Here is a 19,009-nt window from a genome sequence, read left to right on the forward strand (position 1 = left end):
TGTTCCAGGGAAGAGTGTTGGAACCCTTGCTACTGATGTTGTATATTAACAGCCTGGTTGACTATATTAATAGTAACCTCAACTTTTTGTAGATGATGCAGTTATCTATAACGAAGTATGCCTCAAAAAAGCTGAAAAAATATTGAGCCAAATCAAAGTGGTACAAAGACTGAAAACTTGGTCTAAATGTTCAGAAAAGTAAAGTCGTTCATTTCATAAAAACATAATATCCTGTGACTACAAAATCAGTGAATCACAATTGGAATCAGCCAGCTCATACAAATATCTGGATGTAGCAATTTGTACAGGCACGAAATGATGTGATCACATAGGCTCATTTGTAGGCAAAGCAAGTGGCAGACATCGGTTCATTGGTAGGATACTGAGAAAACATGATCAATCAACAAATGAGATTGCTTGCATCACAATTGTGTGTCTCACCCTAAAATATGGCTCAAGTGTGTGGGACCCTTACAAAATAGGAGTAACCCGAGGGGTGGGGGTATTGAATGTATACAAAGAAGGGCAGCAAAAATAGTCACAGACTTTTTCCCCACAGGTCAAGCGTTTTAATACATATGTAGGGCAAACAATCTACATTTACATCTGCATCTATGTGATTACTCTGCTATTCACAATTGAGTGCCTGGCAGAGGATTCAATGAACCACTTTCAAGCTGTCTCTCTACCATTCCACTCTCAAACGGTGCACAGGAAAACCGAGCACTTAAATTTTTCTGTGTGAGCCCTGATTTCTCTTATTTTATTGTGATGATCATTTCTCCCTATGTAGATGGGTGCCAAAAGAATGTTTTCGCAATCGGAGGAGAAAACTGATGGATGAAATTTAATGAGAAGATCCCGTTGCAATGAAAAATGCCTTTCTTTTAATTATTGCCACTGCAACTCGCGTATCACATCTGTGGCACTGTCTCCCCTATTTCATGATAGTAAAAAATGAGCCCCCCCTTCTTTGAACTTTTTTGATGTCATCCGTCAGTCCTACCTGATGCGGATCCCACACTGCACAGCAATACTCCAGAACAGGGTGGACAAGTGTAGTGTAAGCAGTCTCTTTAGTAGATCTGTTGCACCTTCTACGTGTTCTGCCAATGTATTGCAGTCTTTGATTTGCTCTAACCACAACATTATCTATGTGATCGTTCCAATTTAGGTTATTTGTAATTGTAATCCCTAAGTATTAGTTGAATTTACAGCCTTAAGATTTGTGTGACATATCGTGTAAATGAAAATTAGTGGATTTCTTTTAGTACTCATGTGAATAACATCACACTTTTCTCTAGTCAGGGTCAATTGCCACTTTTTGCACCACACAGATATCCTATCTAAATCATTTTGCAAGACAGCAAACGACAGCATCATTTGAAAATAATCTAAGAGGGCTACTCAGATTGTCTCCTATGTCGTTAATATAGATCAGGAACAATAGAGGGCCTATAATACTTCCTTTGGGAACACTGGATATTACTTCTGTTTTACTCGATGACTTTCCATCTATTACTACGAACTGTGACCTTTCTGACAGGAAATCATGAACCCAGTCGCACAACTGAGGCGATATTCCACAGGCACACAGTTTGGTTAGAAGACACTTGTTAGGAAAGGTGTCGAAAGCCTTCTGGAAATCTAAAAATATGGTATCAATTTGACATCCCCTGTCAATAGCACTCATTAGTTCATGAGTACAAAGAGCTAGTTGTGTTTCACAAGAACGATTTTTCCTGAAAATGTGCTGCCTACGTGTCAATATATTGTTTTCTTCAAGGTAATTCATAATGTTCAAACACAGTATATGTTAAAAAAATCCTACTGCAAATCAAAGTTAGTGATATGGGCCTGTAATTCAGCAAATTACTCGAGCAATTTTCCAGTCTTTAGGTACAGAACTTTCTATGAGTGAGTGGTTGTATATAATTGCTAAATATGGAGCTATTGCATCAGCATAGTCTGAAAGGAACCTGACTGGTATACAATCTGGAGGCCATGCCTTTATTAAGCAATTTAAGCTGCTTTGCTACACTGAGGATATTTACTTCTATTTTTCTCATCTTCACAGTTGTTTTTGATTGGAATTCAGGAATATTTATTACGTCTTCTTTGGTGAAGGAGTTTCGGAAAACCACGTTTAATAACTCGGCTCTAGTGGCACTGTCATCAGTGACTTCACTGTTGTCATCGCGCAGTGAACGTATTGATTGCGTGTTGCCACTGGTGTGCTACGTATAAGACCAGAATCTCTCTGGGTTTTCTGCGGGATTCTGAGACAGAGTTTTGTTATGGAAATTATTAAAGACATCTCTCAATACACAATATAAAATAATGTTGCATTGAACACCAGTGATACACTTACTTACTACACTCAACAAATTTGCAGGGACTGTACACTGTATTTCCACTAGCCATTCCATGGATTATGGCAGTTGAAGTATTGGTACAAGACTTGATAATATCCCGGATGCACTCCCAAAAAATGATGGAATAGTAATTTATGTTTTAAACACCAGGGAGAGCACCACAGAGTTGCCGAATAACTCAAATTGGCACACCCTTCAAACATAGATGTAAACTTTCCCATGAAAGTCTGCTGATAAAGTTTGAAAAACCAGTTTTAAGTGAGCAGTCTAGGAATATACTACAACCCTCACATATCGCTCCTGTAGGGTTCACAAAAACAAGATAACACTAATTACAGTGCAAACAGAGGCATTAAATAAGTCTTTCCTTTTGCTTCATACACGAATGGGAAGGGGAAGAGGCCCTGATAAGTGGTACATTGGAAAGCACTCTCTGCCATATAGCTCACAATGGTTTTTAGGAAGCTGGGAGGTTGAAATCCCCACCTAACAATCCAGATTTGTGTTTTCCTTCAATCATGTGAGGCAAATCCTGAGACGCCTCTTTTAACATGACTTGGCTGATTTCCTTCGCCATTATGAGCTTCTGCTCTGTCTCTAATGATTTCATCATGAACAGGACATTAAAGCCTAATGCTCCTTCCTTTTTGTGGCTGTTGAGTTCAATCACAATATCTGTAATATCTTAGCCCATTTCACCAGTATTTCATCCAGGGTGGTGCTCATGGCATGATGTTGTTCATGTCTCTAGTTTCTCATGTGTACCTGGCCGTCACTGTGCTTCAGAATGATGAAGAGAATTTTTAAGCAAGACAGTTGTTTGTCTTTTGGTATGCCATTGCCTGTACTGAGAACATCACTGTGGCTGGAGGCATTTTAGATTTTATAAGCAGGAAGGAATGGGTGGGGAGGGGCAATGGCAGGAGGTGGAATTTGCCAATGCCATACTTATAACAGTGCTACAGCGTTGTGCTCATGAGAGTGATGGGTCTCTAATTGTGCTGACAGCCAGTTTCAGATGTTTTACAACCATATTTGAAAGATACACATTTATTTATTGTTAACACTGTAGATAATTGCATACGTAAATGCAGTTTTTACTCATTCAATTCCGTGAATGTACGTTAACTGTGTGACACTGTGCACCCACGTAAGATGGATGTGAATCACTCATAATATAGGGAAGAACATGAAGTGTTTTTCAAAATCTAAATAGTGACCAGTTACAGTAAATCCTCTCATCAATAATATATGTCACAGTCAAACTGCTCAACAAACCATTACAGAGGGAAACATGTACATTTATGGGGGTTGCATGAGTCATAAAATGTGCATGTTGCTTTGTGTCTTCTTTGAAACATACAAGTAAATAATTTAATGTGTTGAACCCTGTTGTTGTTTTTTGAGCCATCAGTCTTCTGATGCCCCCCCCCCCCCCCCCCCCACACACACACACACACACACACGCACGCCCACCCACAAATTCCTCTCCCATGTCAACCTTTTCATCTCAAGATGCCACCTATGTACTCAATTGTTTGCTGGATGTATTCCAATCTTTGTCTTCCTACTCAGTTTTTATCCTCTATAGCTCGCTCTAGTACCATGAAAATTATTCCCCGATGTCTCACCACCAGATATCCTATCATCCTGTGACTTTTTCTTATCAGTGTCTTATATATGTTCCTTTCCTCTCCGTTTCTGCAGAGAATCTCCTTCATTTCTTACCTTATCAATCCACCTAATTTTAAACATTCTTCTGTAGCATCGCATCTCAAAGGTTTCGGTTCTCTTCTGTTCCAGTTTTCCCACAGTCCACGTCTCACTACCATACAATGCTGTGCTTCAAACATAATCTCGCAGAAATTTCTTCCTCAAATTAAGACCTATGTTTGATATTAGCAGACTTCTCTTGCCCTAGAGTACTCTTTTTGCCAGTGCTACTCTGCTTTTTATGTCCTCCTTGCTCATACATGTAGGCTATTTTGCTGCCTAGGAAGCAGAATTCCTTAACTTCACCTGCTTTGTGACAATAATCCTGATGTTAAGTTCCTTGCTGTTCTCATTTCTGCTACTTCTCATTACTTTCATCTTTGATTTACTCTTAGTCCATATCCTGTACTCATAAGACTGTTCACATGCCATGCAGAAGATCATGTAATTCTTCTTCATTTTCACTCAGGATAACAATGTCATCAGCAAATCTTGTCATTGATATGCTTTCACCTGAATTTTAATCCCACTCTTGAACCTTTCTTTCACTTCCCTCATCGCTTCTTTGAGGTATAGATTAAACAGTAGGTGTGAAAGACTACAACATCCCTGCCTTACACCGTTTTTAATCTGAGCACTGTATTCTTAGTCTCCCACTCTCATTGTTTCCTCTTGGTTCTTGTACATATTACATATTACCCATCTCTCCCTATAGCTTACCTCTTATTTTTCTCAGAATTTTGAACATCTTGCACCCTGTATTCTAAGTACAATGTCTGCTGACATAAATTTAGAATTTATCTGATAAATATGTCATGAAGGGTAAGACATAAATGGGTTCTAATCACCTCACTTGACAGGTTGTGTGCCTGCATCAGTTGGATAACACAATGCCTTCTCCACTGATTATCTTCTTCTTTAAATAAGTGAAAATGAGTATTTCTCACAAGGCACTAACACCATACAGTTGAATTTCACATAATGTGTAATGGCACAAAGAACTAAATACTTTAAAAGTAATATGAAAAAAAGAAATATTTTTTATTAGTCTTTTTCTGATAACATTATTCTTCCTCACAAAGTTTAATACTTTCACACTACTATGAAAGAATGAGATCCAAAATTCTCATCTTGCCTCCAGCTGTTGTTTATGATTTTGCACTTCATCATCTCTCCCACCATATCATTACATCAAAGAAATTTTGGGATTTATTAATATATACTAGGGCAGTCACAATTGATTTGTTAACTGTATCATACGAAATCACTACACTGAATGCTGTTCCACTTGTTTTCTGTATTTTGGGCTAATGCCTGTCCTTCGAAATTCAGTTCTCTCTGACAAATATTCCTCCTGGCATTCTCTTTTGAAATCTTCATCTTGATACCACCTTGTCAGACAGTCCCTCAGGGCATCATTCTCCTTGCGACACTTGATGACCATTGATAAACTGGACTCCTTGCAACATTTGTTGAAGTCTACAACAAAATAACTGGGATGAATAACCAAGCATTAAAAATCTTTATTTTAAGAAATGAACAGTAGTAGTAGTAGTAGTAGTAATAATAATAATAATAATAATAATAATAAATACCTTCAACCTCTTTTGCACACTTGTCAGTCTTGGCCTTCTCTCTCATTTTTTTTGGTATGAGTACCTCTACCTCCACTTTTCTCAATGACTTGTCATTAGGGTCACCTAAAATTTTGTGAAAAAAATTAATAAATGAATTCATAAGCACCTGAGATAAACAGTACAATTAAGAATCAACAAATTATACATCACAGTTCATGGGGCTCTGGTTGCAATGTTGGAAAGTATTAATATTATTCATCTACAGAACATTTTAATATGGTTAAGGGATTTGTCAGCTTAATAAAACCAAAAACTTAACAAATATATGCAAACAAACGAATATGTACAAATGTGTTCAAGGAGGAGCTGACAGGTGGTCCATTGTAGCATTGTTGAAAGAACCACCTCAGCATGTGTGTGAAGAGATCTATGAAAACTACAGAAAACCTAAACTAAGATGGCCAGAGACAGCATGACCTTCCATCCTCCGGAATCTGAGACTAGTGTCTTAACAAATGTACCAAAAGACATGAGATGTTCAAAAATATATGAGACACTTTGTCACTGAACCACTTGGCAGTATAATCACACACACAACTCTTTAGCAACCTTACTGGCAATGTACAAATGGTGGACGATAAAACAGTGCATTCATGTGGACTTATTACATCTTATGATAGTTGTTTTTGATGTGTCATCTAGTATCAATACATGCTCTCTGTGTAGATAACATAATGTTAGATCTTAATACATTTTAAAATGTAGGTGAAGCCTAAGAGCCTTCCAAGTAGGAAATTTAGTCACAGAACAAACTGAAAATAATACAGGACATAGTGAGGACAGTGTAAGAAAAGCAATACAAGTATTCACTTATCAGTTCATGAAAAGCAGGGAATGTTGCTGTCATGAGACTGAGGGTAAACAGAAAATTAACTCTTGTGAAGGCACATGTACATAACAGGAAATTAACTTTTGTGGAGACACTTATACATCATCTTCTGTAGAAGATACTTTTATCAATTTGGTAATGGAGGGAAGATTTTGTGTGTGTGTGTGTGTGTGTGTGTGTGTGTGTGTGTGTGTGTGTGGAAAGGGGGGGGGGGGCAGGGAGGTGTATTGTAGAGGACACAAAGGCTTAACTGTATTAATGAAAACAAGATAATCTAGTGTGGAGAGCAATTTCAGACCAATCGAACCAGCCCCTGCACACAACAACAACAACAACAACAACAACAACAATCTTCAATTGCAATTAGGAAATCTCAAGTTCTCACTGTCATTACGATTAACTCAAGCCAGGAAACTTAGTGGTCTTGGTTTGCACTCTGGTGCTGTGCTTTCCTCCTGTCGCTCTGTCCAGCACAGTCATGTGGTGCCAGGGTGCAACATTACAACAGAATGCCTGAAACACTGAGGGGCATCCAGAACAGGCATAAAGAGAGACTCCTTCTACATACAGGGTGTGACAAAAAGGATGGCAAAAACTTACACGGCTGAAAGTATACGATAATAGAGGCACAAATGCCCAGTAAACATGTGCTCTAAAATGCACACCTTAAAAGTTATGAGCACTTGTTCATTAGAAGAGTTGTGTTATAAAGTACTGAAGATGAACAGGTGCTCATAGCTGTTAAGGTATGCATTTTAGAGCACATGTTTACTGAACATACCACCACCATACTACCACTTCCCAAAATATGGAAAGCAAAGAGCTTGCAGTAGAAGAGATTTGTTTCACAATACTTAAAATCAAGAATCTCACATAGCTCTTAAGTATGCGTGTTTAATTGACATTTGTGCTTCTATTATCATGTACTTTCAAACGTGTAAGTCTGCACCATTCTTTTTGCTACACCATGCATAGGCACCAGTTTATATCTACATCTATTCTCTGCACATCACCTTATGGTTTGAATGGCTGGTACTTTTCTGTATCACCATCACTTCCCACATTTACCTGTTCAATTCATGAATGGTGGATGGGAAGAAAAATTGTTGGTAAGCATCAATTTGATCTAAATCTATTGAATTTTATCTTCATGGTTCTTCTGCAATATACATGATGGAGGAAGCAATATACTGATCATCTCTTCTAAGAACATATTCTCTCAGAATTTTAACAATAAACCTCTCTGCAATCCACAACGCCGATCCGTAGTGTCTGCCACTAGAGGTGGACGATCATGTCTGCGATATTTTCACAATTATTAAACATAACTGGATGAAATGTGGTATCCTTCTTTGGATCTTCATTATTTCACCTAACAATCCAATCAGGTAAGGACTCTAGACTGGCAAGCTGGAAAGTACCATCAAACAAGGGTTTTGTAAGCTAGTTCCTTTCCCCGTTGACCAAGCTTCATCTCTACCCAGGTAGTTGTCTGCATGTGGGGTGCACACAAGGTTCTTCCTTTTTTTTTTTTTTTATAGGTTAGGCTATCACCATCTAGTCTAGATAATGACAGCTGTAGGAGACCTAGAAGTATTAGTATGATATCAAAAGGAAAGCCCCCCCCCCTCCCCCCCCCCCTCCTGGGTGAGAGTAAGAAGTCCTAGTTGTAAATTGCCAACACATTCACAACAAAGTGCCTGAGGTTGAAGTGCTTCTGAAAAGCAATGAAGCCCACGCCCACACCACACACCAGCAAGCTGGTTAAAATGCGATGTTCATAGCTGTAGAATTTTTGGTGAAAATTTAAGTGTATATCAAAAGGATAGGCTAGTGGAAAATTGTGTATTTGTCACAACAGGCAATATACTAAATCCACTGGGACAGAAACTGAAACTGCATGAGAGATTGGTTTGCAAGACTCAGTGTCAGGAGTGGGCATAAAATTTTAATTGAATCCTTCAATCGACCACCAGACTCACATCCTGGTGTAATAAAAAACATTAGAGAAAAACCTCTTCACTTTATGTAAGTTTCCCAATTATACAGTAACCATCCAACAAACAACTGGGAGAATTTCAGTCTTTTTACTGGTGGGCATGATAAGACATCCTGTGAAACATTACTAAATGCCTTCTCTGAAAGCTACTAAGAGCAGGTGGTTTGGAACCCTGTTGGTGATGGAAATGTTTTAGATCTAATGGTAACAACAAGACCTGACCTCTTTGAACATGTCCACATTGAAACAGGTATCAGTGACTGTAAGGCAGTTTAGCAAGAATGATTACCCAAGTACAAAGGATGCCTAAATTAGTAGAAAGATGTAGATGTTCAGTAAACTAGATAAAAACAGTAGGGTCATATCTCAATGAGGAAATTGAAAGTTTCAGCACAGTACAGGAGCACGTAGACTATGACTCAAATTTAAGAGAGTAGTTGACCATGCACTGCATAATTATGTACCTAACAGAACAGTTCATGATCGAAGGGACCCTCCACGGTATACAGTCACTGTAAAGAAACTTTTAAAGAAGCACAGATTACTGCATAATAGGTGTACAACTAGCATAGGACTACAGATAGAGAGATGCCACATGAAACACATTTGGCTGTCAAGGGAGCAATGCATGAAACTTTCAATGACTACCACAGCAAAAAATTGTCAAACGGTCTTTTGAAAAACCCAAAGAAATTCTGGTCATATGTAAAGGCTGTTAGTGGCACCAAAGTTACTTCATTATGTGTGTGGAAGTGCCATGATGAGAAGGTCTGATGATAGGTGTCACCTAGGAATTCATGTGCATGGAAGCGCTGATCCAGGTGTTTGGCTGGCTTGTCGCAAGTGGGAAACTGTGGCAGTGCTGCGTGAAGTCCAGAGTCTGGTGGTGCATCACAGTAGGCAGTTGGGTAAGTCTGGTGGTGCATCACAGTAGGTGGTGCAGCAATGCCGGGGAGCTTCTTCATGGTGAGTTTTTGTGTTTGTTGCACGGATTGCAATGATAATAGCACTTGGCTTTTCAAGTCTGTGGTCATACTGAAATGATAATTACACATCGTCATACCAGATATATCAGAAAATGTCTGAGGAGCATCACCTAGCTTGCCACTAATGATAGCCAATACTTAAGACTGGGGCATAGGGCACAAAAAATAACAAGCTCCCAACTAGACAAAAACATTACTCATTTTATTAGGAATAGCATAAATGAAGACACTGCAATAAACATGTGCCACCAAATCAGTAATTTAAAATACAAAAGTAACTAAATGGCTCTGAGCACTATGGGACTTAACATCTATGGTCATCAGTCCCCTAGAACTTAGAACTACTTAAACCTAACTAAACTAAGGACAGCACACAACACCCAGTCATCACGAGGCAGAGAAAATCCCTGACCCCGCCGGGAATCGAACCTGGGCGCGACAAAAGTAACTTCTGAATGTAGTATGCACTGCTACTGTCTGACCATTTGTTAAATGTAGACACTTCTTAATTAGATGTCCGCAATGAAGCACAATCACTGCGAGTTCTAGTCTAATGTCTATGTGTGGGCATGCCACAAGTTGGACTGCTATCTGACAGTCACTAGAATAAAGGCTATGATACTTTGATACGAAGTCCAATGACAAAGTCCACAGAGGCCAATGCTTGGTGAGACAAAGGCTCTTAGTAAACTTATTGACTGCCCTGGAGGATGGTGCAGCTCAAGTGGTCCTGGATTGGCGACTTTACTGCATCTTGGTTTGACTGCTAAGTGCGACACGTTTGGTTGCTGGGATCAAACTGTCTGGTTGTAGTTGAGTGTCAGGGTCAATTCTGCAGTTGCATAGAAATACAGCACAGCACATGCCCTGGCAGATGCAAGTAGTGTTGTGATTGTTATGCCTCCTACTTGTGATGAAAATGCTGCCTGTTGATGACACAGGCACTCCTGGTTGCAGCAGTGGCTGCCATAGTTTCTTATGACAACAGTCTGTTGCTGCTGTTGTCGTCCAGGCTGATGTGTTTGGTTTGCAATGACAGAGCACTGGAGGCCCATGTTGTTGCTGTAGCCATTCGGACTGTTGGGTGTGTTCATGTTATGAGTCAGACTATAATGTAGATACATACCTCAAGTTTTGTTTCACACAGTTTTGAAAATCATATCAGGAATGTGATACTCCCTGAATAAAGCAATTTCTGATCATTATCAGCATAGCAGTAGTTTTGGCAATTTCTGCCTGTATTTTGGCCTTAAAACGCAAGAGGCCAAATCAGGGGAGCAGGCTGGCCACTCCAAACTCCCCTTATTGAGGTGAACCACTCTCGAAAGTGTTCCCTCAAAGCAGCCATTGATGCCCTTGAAATGTGAGCCATTGTTCCATCCTGTTAGAACCAAATGTCCCCCAAGTCCATTTCATCAAGTCATTGAGAAACAAGTTTCTCCAACATGTTCACATACCAGTGTGAATTGACAGTCACTGTGACCCCATTTTCTTCAAAAACATGAGGGGCCAACAATTCCAGCTGAGGAGATTGCACACCATAGTGTGGCTTTAGATAAATGCAGAGGCCTTTGATGCCATTTTCAGGGACTGGTGCCAGCTCAGCAGCACATGTTCATTTGTTGACGTATGCAGTCAAGTGGAAATAGGCTTCATCATTGAAAAAACAATTGTATCCTCAGAAATATTTTTGAAAAGAGCTTCAAGTATGTTCCTCCATGAACTGAAGCTGCTTTTGGAGAGTACCTGCACAATTTCAAATTTGTATGGATGGTAACAAAGGTCATCGTGAAGAATTCGACTGACTGAAAGGTCAGAAAGACCAAAGGCACCTGCATGTCTGCATGCAGAATGCTGTGAGGACTGCAAGACTGAAGCTCAATGTTCTCATGGGATTTGATAGACTGAGGGACTCCAGTTCTTTGGCTCATCATACTCGTAATTTGTCCGACTGTAGTGACCCTTGTAACAATTGATTTCTGGTATGGGACACGGCCCAGTGGGGCTATATTGATGGTGCACTGGGTTGCAATGACAGAGCATCTGTTTGAAAAGTAGGCTTTGACAGCAAACACATGCTCCACACGGTTCTAAAGCATGATGGTGACTAACCTGGAATACAACAATGCTTTAGAGCTGTGCCTGTTGAATGAAACCATTCCCACCATTCTGCAACCATCCCATTTGGAATGGTGCGCATGTCGATCAAGGAAGTTATATTGTTGTAACTGGGCATGGGAGGTGCCACCTACCCTATGTGATTTTTAAAAGTGTGTAAAACAAAAGTTTTGATATGTACTTACATTATTAAAAAATAAATTACAAAATCTAATTCATAAAATGGGTTTTATTGTGTTTTGAAATCAGGAAGTTACATTGTTGTACCCTGTATATAAATGACATAGCAGACAAAATTGGAAGTTCCATGAGCCTTTTCATGGATGTCACTGTTGTATACAGAGAAGTCGCTACACTGGAAAATTGTAGCAAAATGCAGGAAGATCTGCAGGGGATTGACATTTAGTGCAGGGAGTGGCAACTGACCCTCAACAAACAAATGTAACATATTGCCCATACAAAGACAGAAAGACCCGTTGTGGTACAATTACACAATTGCAGAATGACTGCTAGAAGCAGTTACCTCCATAAAATATCCAGGAATATGCGTAAGAGGTGATTTCAAGACTACATAAAACTAATCACAGGAAAGGCTGATGCCAGACTGAGAGATTCATTGGAAGAATCTTCAGTAAATATAGTCCATCAACAAAGGAGGTAGCTTACAAAATCCTCATTTGACAAATACTTCAGTATTGATCGTCAGTGTAGAATCCACACCAGATAGGATTGATAGAGGAAATAGAGAAGCTACAAAGAACAGCAACATGTCTCATTTCAGGTTTATTTGGTAAGCACAAAATTTCACAGAGATAACCAACTCCAGTAGCAGATGCTGCAAGAGGGGCATTCTGCATCACACTGTGGTTAACTGTTAAAAGTTCCAAGAGTGTACGTTCCTGGGAGAGTCAACAAATATAATACTTTCTCCTACATATATCTCACAGAAAGACCAATTCAAACCTGCAGTGAGTCTTACCTGCAATTGTTCTTCCTGCAAACTATTCATGACCGGAAAAGGGAAGAAGGGAAGTGACAGTGGTATACAAGGTGTCCTTCACCACATACTGCATGTTGGCTTGCAGAGTGTAGCTTTAGAAGCAGATGTCCTGCAACACTCCCTTGGTTTATGCCTGGAGTTATTTTTACATCACAAGATTTCTCTCCATTAAGAATAACATGCTGGTTTATTTCCTAATAAGTCTTTAAATTCAGTCACAGAGTTGATCTGATATTCCACACAGTTGTATTTTATTTATTAGGTGTCAACGCGCAACTTATCAGATGCCTTCTGGAAGTTAAGAAACACACCATTGACCTAGGTGCCAGCATGTAATGCCCTTTGAGTCTCATACACAAACAAAATGATTGTTGTTTGCAAAATCCATGTTGATTCCTACAGATAAGATTCACCAGAAATGTAATAACATATGAGTTCGAAAGTGTTCCAAAAGTCTACAGCAGACTCATATCAGCAATACAGGATGTAGATAAAGTCTAGGAACACTTTCAATTATTTATTGCACAAGAACTAAACATTGTAAAGATGTTATACATATTGCATTTTGAAGAGAAACTCTGAAAGTTTTTTTTACAAACATTCGATTTGTGAACCATGCGTGACCCGGCAGATGTCAATACAGTAATTCATACAGTAATCGAATTCTTGCCATACCCGTCACAGCATGGCGTTGTCGACTGTAGCAGTCGCTTTCCGTATTCTCTCCTGGAGCTCTGCTACATCATGTGATAGAGGCGGTACACAAAGCAGATCTTTAATGTGTTCCCACAGAAAAAAGTCACACGGAGTGAGATCTGGTGACCGGGGAGGCCATTTCATGAAACAGCTGTCCCTTTCTGTAGCACGGCCGATCCATTGATGCGGCAGCTCCGTGTTCAGGTATCCATGAACTTCACGATGAAAATGGGGTGAAGCCCCATGCTGCTGAAAGGTTAACGGAGAGTCTGACTGTATTTGAGGCATCAGCTATTGCTGCAACATGTCCAATTAGGAATATCTCAGCGAAGAAGAATGGCCCGTACAGTTTACAATGTGGCAAAGCACAAAAACAATTTACCTTTGGGGAATCACACTCAAATTTAATGGATGTTTTGTACCCCAGAATCGACAATTATGCCAGTTCATTTTCCCATTAGGGTGAAAAGTGGCTTCATCGCTAAAAATTAAGTGATCAACAATGCCATCCCCATCCTCACTCAATTATTGCAACTGCAAACAAAACTCAAAAGGCTTGTCCTAGTCACTTTCATTGAGCTTTGCACTAGCTCCAATTTGAATGGTTTCATAGACAGCTTCTGTTGCAGGAATTTCCACCACACTGCCATTGGAATCATTTCGAGTTCACAGGGTGCACGACGCACCGATTTCTTTGGACTCCTTATGAATGTCTCTCGTACGCACTCCACATTCACTTCACTCACACTGGGACATCCACTTCTCTTTGCTGGGCACAAGCAACCCGTCATAACGAATTTGTTGTGCAGTGGTAAATGGACTTGCTTGTTGGTGGCTTCTTACCATAGCTGGTTCTAAACATCCGCTGAACAGCTGTAGCACACTTGTTTTTGTCAAACTCCAACGCACAGAAAGCTCACTCCGCACCTGAACTCGCCGCATTTGCGACTAGCACTGACTATCAGCAAATTACCAAACTACACTGTGGTGGTATAAATGAAAAAAACTTTCAGGGTTTCTCTCCAAAATGACTCATGTATGATATCCGTACAATGTTTGGTTCTTGTGCAATAAATAATTGAAAGTATTCCCGGACTTTATGTACACCCTGTGTAGGCTTGTAGTTAGGTGTGTCTGTTCAGTGTTACACTGCTGCTAGAAGAGGGGCAAGTTCTTTTATATACTCTTATGTGAAATCTTATGGGTATGCCATGAAATCCAATCATCTTTCCTCTGCTCCATGGTTTTCACTGATTTTCTATCTTCCAGTCACCTATTTTGACATCTGTCATTTTGATGTTTGTGGAATGATTGTGGAGAAGAGGGATTTTTGAAGGCTAAGACAGTAAACCCTGAAAGAAAATCCTCACCTGTGTTAGACCTAGCAAGTCAGCAGATGGGCAAATACATACTGCTTTCAAAGACAAACCTCGGGTGGAAGCATGAATTAAACACAATATAATGACACATTTTCTAGTACTGCTCGAAGTAATGACAGGCAGATGCCTGATGCTCGTCAAAGATACCGGAAGACACAAAACCCTCGCCAAAAGAATGGCTGAAAACTGGTTCACTCAATATCCTCACTCCCACCGACAAATGTGGAGAATGGGTAGATCTTATGGGCAGTCATAAGCTTAGGATATTGGAGTTGAGAGAGACAAAGTCTTCCATAAAGATATAGACATACAGACAGATATCAAATGTATGTGTGACAGGATCATTCAGATGAGACTAAGGGCTGGTAATACACAGCATCCTGTTCTGCAAATATATGCACCACAGTCAGGATGCACCATGAGGAGAAAGAGCATTTCCTTAATGAACTTTAAGAACAAATAACAGAGGAGAACACCACCAATATGGGCAATCTGAATGCTCAAATTTGTAAATAAAGACTAGCATGTGAAAGCATCATGAGTCCTCACGGTTATGGGAACAGAAACCTGGAAGGAGAGAACCTAATTTATTTCTGTATGTGAAACAACTTAAGCATGTAAGACACGTGGTATCAGAAGAGGGACAGTCATAAAATAACAAGATACAGTTGGTGTGGCAAGCTCAAGACTACGATAGACTTCATCATCAGTGATAGAAAAGCTGGTCAATATGTTACAGATGTTAAAGTCATACCCAATGAGTGCCCAGATGGCGACCACCGGCTATTAATTGCTAACCTAAAAGTCCCAAAATTTAAACAAAAGAGAATGCCAAAGATTTTTGAAGGCCATGGAAAAGAAAAGAAACTACAGAGTGTGAATAACTGCTAAATTACCCAAAACTGAGAAAGGGGGAGTAGAAGAAACCCTTGTTACAGAAGCCACAGACATCTGCGGAAAAACGGATGCCACAACAAAAGAGAAGGAAACACCTTGGTGGAATGATCGGGTGAAGACAGCAGTAAAAGGGGAGAAGACAGATGAGAACATAATGAAAAGAAAATTACATCATGAAAAACAGAAAATAGATGTTAGGTGAAATGAATTAGCAATTGAACACCTAGCACAGGAATACAGAGCAAGGTACTAGCTGTAAAATGGCTGATCCAGGAAGAAAAGGAAAAGTGCTGGGAGCCCTTTACTACAAGGATAGAGGAAGACTGTCAGGGAAGTAGGAAATTACTATACAAAGACTTAAGAGTACGCAAAATGAACTTGTAAATATCCTTGCACTGTAAACAGATGAAGGTAACTTAACACAGACAGAGGAAGGGACTAGAGATGAAATGAAAAAGTACACCAACATGCTGCTACATGCAGATGGGGACAGCACAATCATCAACGACTGTAGAGTAATTAATGAAGTCCAAACCAACAGACATCCATTAACATGGCGAGAGTTAGAAACAGCATTGAAGAGCACGTGGAATGGAAAATCTGGAGGCTTTGATGGTCCCAGCTCAGACATGATAAAAGCAGTTGGAATATCTGGCTTAAACTGGCTGTATACAGTTTTATCCGTGATTTGGGAAGAAAGCAAAATCACAGAAGATTGGAGTAAAGGAGTCATCATCCCTCTGTTCAAAAAGGACAATCGGCAAAAATGTGGAAATTATAGAGGCATCACTCTGCTGTCACACACCCTGAAGCTATTATAAAAGATCATAGAAATGAGAGTAGAAAGATAGTAGAACTTTTGCTTGAGGAAGAACAACATGGATTCAGGAAATACTGACCTACTATGGATCTTATTTTTGCAGTAAGAATGCAGAAAAGTACTGGGAGTATCAAAGAAATCTTGTGACTGTATTTGCACAAATTGAAAAAGCGTATGACAGTGTTCCTCAAAACAAGATATGGTAATTTCTGGAAGACCTAAATGTTCCAAAGTACTTAATTGATTAAGTCAAGATGCTATACCAAAAGTGTTGTAGGTGTGTCCAGATAGGCAACAAGCGCCGTATCACCATTCCTGTTTGTAACAGAAGTGGACAAGATCATAAAATTTATCAAGAAAATAGGTGGAGAACCAAATGTCCTGGTTTTTGATGATGATCTGATAGTATGGGGAGAGCCACAAGCTGAAGCATAGAAGAAACTTAATGATTGGAACAATACATTCAAAAATTTTGGACTAAAAACAAGTAAACGAGAGACAGTATGAATGACCATCCACAGGCAAAGAACAACCTCAAATATATCTCTAGGAGGAGTCAAAGTTGAATCTGTTGCCCAATTCAAGTACACAGGAAGCATGATCTCTAAAGACAACACCATTAAGCATGAAATACTCAGCAGTATGCAGTTAGCATTAAATTTTTACACTCATATCAGAAATCTTCTCTGGGGTGATAAAATGCCATGGACACCAAAAGTGACCATGTACCACATCTATTCTGTATGAATTCTTATGTATGGTTTAGAAACATGAATCCTATTAAACAAAGACCTAAACAGAATCCAGGTAACAGAAATGAGGTTCATTAGACCTACAACTCAAACAACAAGAAAGGACAAAATCAGGAATGAGGTGAATAGAAAAGTAGTTAGTGTTGATGTCCATAAAGAAACTAAGGCTTCAGTGGTATGTGCACATAATGAGAGTAAACAGCAAAAGACCTGTCAAAAAGTATTTGAACCTAAACCTAGTAGGAAGAAGACCACAGGGAAGACCAAGAAAACACCGGAAGGAGACCAGAAGATCAGATGTGGTGGAGAAAGATAAAAATGGGAAGTTGTCTGGAACAGAGCATGTATGAAGATAGAACGACATGATGAGCACTTGTATACCACACCTGGGAAACTGGATCTGGAAAAGCGATGATGATGATGATGGTGATGACGATGATGGAATGATTGAAAGGATAAATCACAGTACAATCTTCCTGTGTGAAACAATTTTGGAAAAAGGAATTTAACATTTTTTCCGTTTCTCTGTCATCTTCCAGTCAGTGTGATTATGATCACTGAATGTGAAGACAGATGGCTTTGATCTGTTCACTGCTTTAACATAAGACCAGCATGCTTGTTGCTGAAGAATTTTGCATATCTGCTGTGATGATTCATACTGCCGCTCACAGTATGCACCAACAAAAACTCAAGAATAACAAATCAAATTAAGCTTCCTTAAAGGTGTAACACAAAAATCAATGAAGTAAAGTAATCAGTGACCCAAAGATTGGCTTGTATATCACAAACAAGCAAGAAACCAGTTGCCTCTCTCTCTGACTGAGGACCTGCTCACCCTGCCAGTTGTATGGGGACCTATTATTTATTGTGGAATTTGAATAATGCCCTTTCTGGCCAGAAGGCAGAATTTCAATAATGACATTTTTGCTCATACACAAAATGTGTAATGGATACTGACATGCAGAAAGTGTACTCAGTATTTTAACACACAAGTTTAGATCTTGAGGCAAAGTAATAAAAAAGCAACTTGCAAACTTTTTTACAGATATGTGCAAAGAAAGACAATGAAAACTGGAACAATGCTGTAATTATTCTACTTCACAACAAAGGCAGCAGACAAGACAAGCCACGACAAGAGACTATTCACCTTTCAGTCTCCCCTCCGTACTGTACAAGACATTCACTAAAATTACTACTAACTGCATAGAAAAATATGGATATTAATCAAACAAATTAACAAGCTGGCCTTAAAAAGGGATACATCATACTGATCACTTGCAACTGAAATTATACACGAGGTATTCATAAAGTTTTCTCACCTCGAAAAAATGAAGTCAGTAATCCCTTTTTTCATTTGTTTGTAGCTATATGTCTGCAGTCCTGGCAAACACTGAAATCCCTGTGCCTCAGTATCATAGCACACCGCTCAGGGAACCAAAACAAAATGGTGCAGTGCACTGATAAAGTGTAGTATTGGTAGTTGTTGTTTTTGTTGTTGTCGGTGTGGTCTTCAGTTCGATGAATGGTATGTCGCAGCTCTCCACGCTATTCTATCCTGTGCAAGCCTCTTCATTTCCAAATAACTAATGCAACATACATCCTTCTGAATCTGCTTACTGTATTCATGTCTTGGTCTCCCTCAACAATGTTTATCCCCCACACTTCTCTTATACTAAATTGGTGATCCCTCGATGTCTCAGAATGTGTTCTACCCACTGATCCCTTCTTCTAGTCAGGTCCTGCCACAAATTTCTTTCCTCCCCAATGCTATTCAGTACCTCCTCATTAGTTCCATGATCTACTCATCT

The 19,009-nt window shown here is 39.5% G+C and overlaps 1 protein-coding gene across 1 annotated transcript in view; it reads right to left on the reverse strand.

Moving 5' to 3' along the window:
- Positions 1-5,105: 5,105 nt before the first annotated feature.
- The window catches only part of LOC126458364 (COX assembly mitochondrial protein homolog), a 35,642-nt gene continuing 21,738 nt past the window's right edge, over positions 5,106-19,009 (reverse strand). The window contains exons 2-3 of the mRNA XM_050095335.1: positions 5,684-5,788; positions 5,106-5,567 (exon numbers count right to left, since the gene is read on the reverse strand). Of these exons, the coding sequence (XP_049951292.1) occupies positions 5,356-5,567; positions 5,684-5,788 (317 nt within the window). The 3' untranslated portion in view covers positions 5,106-5,355. The remainder of the gene's footprint in view (positions 5,568-5,683; positions 5,789-19,009) is intronic.

The sequence above is a fragment of the Schistocerca serialis genome, chromosome 2 (assembly GCF_023864345.2).
Source record: "Schistocerca serialis cubense isolate TAMUIC-IGC-003099 chromosome 2, iqSchSeri2.2, whole genome shotgun sequence".
NCBI lineage: Eukaryota > Metazoa > Arthropoda > Insecta > Orthoptera > Acrididae > Schistocerca > Schistocerca serialis.